The sequence below is a fragment of the Aquarana catesbeiana genome, linkage group LG13, assembly GCF_042186555.1.
Source record: "Aquarana catesbeiana isolate 2022-GZ linkage group LG13, ASM4218655v1, whole genome shotgun sequence".
Classification (NCBI taxonomy): Eukaryota; Metazoa; Chordata; class Amphibia; order Anura; family Ranidae; genus Aquarana; species Aquarana catesbeiana.
The window spans coordinates 162,273,018-162,275,171 of NC_133336.1; the positions used below are offsets into that span (position 1 = coordinate 162,273,018).

A 2,154-nucleotide genomic window follows, 5' to 3' on the forward strand; every position below is an offset into this window, starting at 1 on the left:
GTGCATACGTCATGGGTAGGTTAGCCCATTCATACCCACGAGTAACATGGAGAAAGAAGTCCCTGACCCTTTTTTCAAAATTGGCCCGCACCAAGCCGCATGGTGCTGCAGCACTATGCGGTTTGTTGCACACAAAAATGTGCCACATGAGATTCGAACCTCTGCTGGAAGAAAATTTTACTTAGTGGACCTCAGTAAATTTTAATTCATTACCCCTGATATTTGGGAATAATAACAAAAAGCTGTACAAACGATCTGTTTCCATAAAAAGGGGAAAGGACTCAATACATTTTCATTTGTTGATGATTTTTGTCCTGACACAGGAATAGTCCATGATTATTTAAATGTGATCTCTCAATTAACCCAATTCCATTATGTTTCAGGCTTGAACAAAAGTTCTAAACATCTTTAAAAAATGTGTGAGAAGAATCAAACGGACGTGGCTGAATTTCTACTGCTAGGATTTCAAAGCTTTTCCCACCTGAAAGTACTGGTTTTCATACTGGTCCTCCTTGTGTACATAATGATATTGATAGGAAATCTTCTAGTTGTCATACTGGTGACAACACGTCATCAACTCCAAGTTCCTATGTTTTACTTCCTCAAGCATTTGGCACTAGTGGACCTCATGTTCACCACCAACATTGTACCCAACATGCTATATATTATATTGATGCAGGGGGGAAAGATTACTATAACGGGGTGCTTTATACAATACTATATTCACTGTATTGCAATTTACACACAATCTGTAATACTTTCTGTAATGTCTTTTGACCGCTATATGGCTATTTGCCAACCTTTGCGTTATTCTTCTGTCATGAACCCTAAGCTGTGTCACTATTTGGCTTTCTGGTCCTGGGCAGCTGGTTTTTTTCTTATTCCAAGTGAATTTCTCTTAATCTTCCAATTACAGTTTTGCGACTCAAATGTCATTGATCATTTCTTTTGTGATTTTGCCCCTTTTCTCAAGCTCTCTTCATCAGACACCAATATAATACGATGGCAAGATTTCACAATCTCTGTCTTTCTTATATTTCTTCCATTTCTATTTGTTATTTTATCTTATATCTGTATTTTTATTACAATAATGAATATTTCTACCTCTGCTGGACGGAAAAAGGCATTCTCCATTTGTAGTTCCCACCTGGCAACTGTCAGCACACATTATGGAGCTTTAGTTACAATATATATTTTTACAGCAAGAGGTAATTCACTACATGAAAACAAATGGCGGTCGCTATTGTATACAGTGATAACCCCATTTATTAATCCCATTTTATATAGCCTCAGGAGCCAAGAGTTTAGAAAAGTTCTAAAACAACTGACACATAGGCATAGAGGGAAATAATAGAGGCATATGGTATACAGTATGTACATTGTAAACATGTTAATAAAGTAAAATTAACTTCTATTTGTTGATTGCGTTTATTTGTTTTGTTTTGTTTTTTTTTGTAGATTTTTGGGTGTTTAGGGTCCAGTAAAATGTGCAAGACTAAAGCTCACCACAAACTGAATGTACAATCTCCTTTAGATCTACCAACAACTATGTAGTGCAAGGGCCTGCTTGATTGGATACAAATTGATTGGATAGTTTAGTAGGTCCTCATACCCAGTCTAATGTCCCATACATACGATTCGAAGATCGTACGACCTTTTTCGCTTAATAGTCGCAAGTAGAAGTTGAATAGGTAAATAAAGTCACGAAAATTCTCGTACGACAGAAAAAAAATCAGAAGTGATGTCATGTGTTGTAACGTATTTGTATTGTATTTTCAGACGACAACTATACTGACTAAACGAAAATCGTACGATCTGGAATTGTACGAGGAAAATTTTTGTGCATGTCCGATCGAACAATATCGGATGAACTGTCTTGATTGGTTGTCGAAAGTAGTGTACACACGATCTGAAAATCGTACGATTCTTCCTCGGACGACAGTTTTCGTACGATATTCGGATCGTGTGTACAGGCCATAAATCTAATCTTTAATCTGCTCCCACCCCCATTCTTAGCCCTGTACTAAGAAACCTGTAGAAGAAAGATGTATACCTACCTATTCCCAGAGCTATCCTGTCCGGTCATGTAAGCGGCTCCCAGCGCTAGTTTAAGTGGGGAGGGATGATCACCAACAACAACTGCAATGCCTGGGC

At 37.7% G+C, this 2,154-nt stretch overlaps 1 protein-coding gene across 1 annotated transcript; it reads left to right on the top strand.

Moving 5' to 3' along the window:
* Window positions 1-415: 415 nt before the first annotated feature.
* Window positions 416-1,351, top strand: LOC141116557 (olfactory receptor 5V1-like). Its single transcript, XM_073608955.1, has one exon. It carries the CDS (start codon window positions 416-418, stop codon window positions 1,349-1,351), a length of 936 nt encoding a protein of 311 aa, XP_073465056.1.
* Window positions 1,352-2,154: the final 803 nt, after the last annotated feature.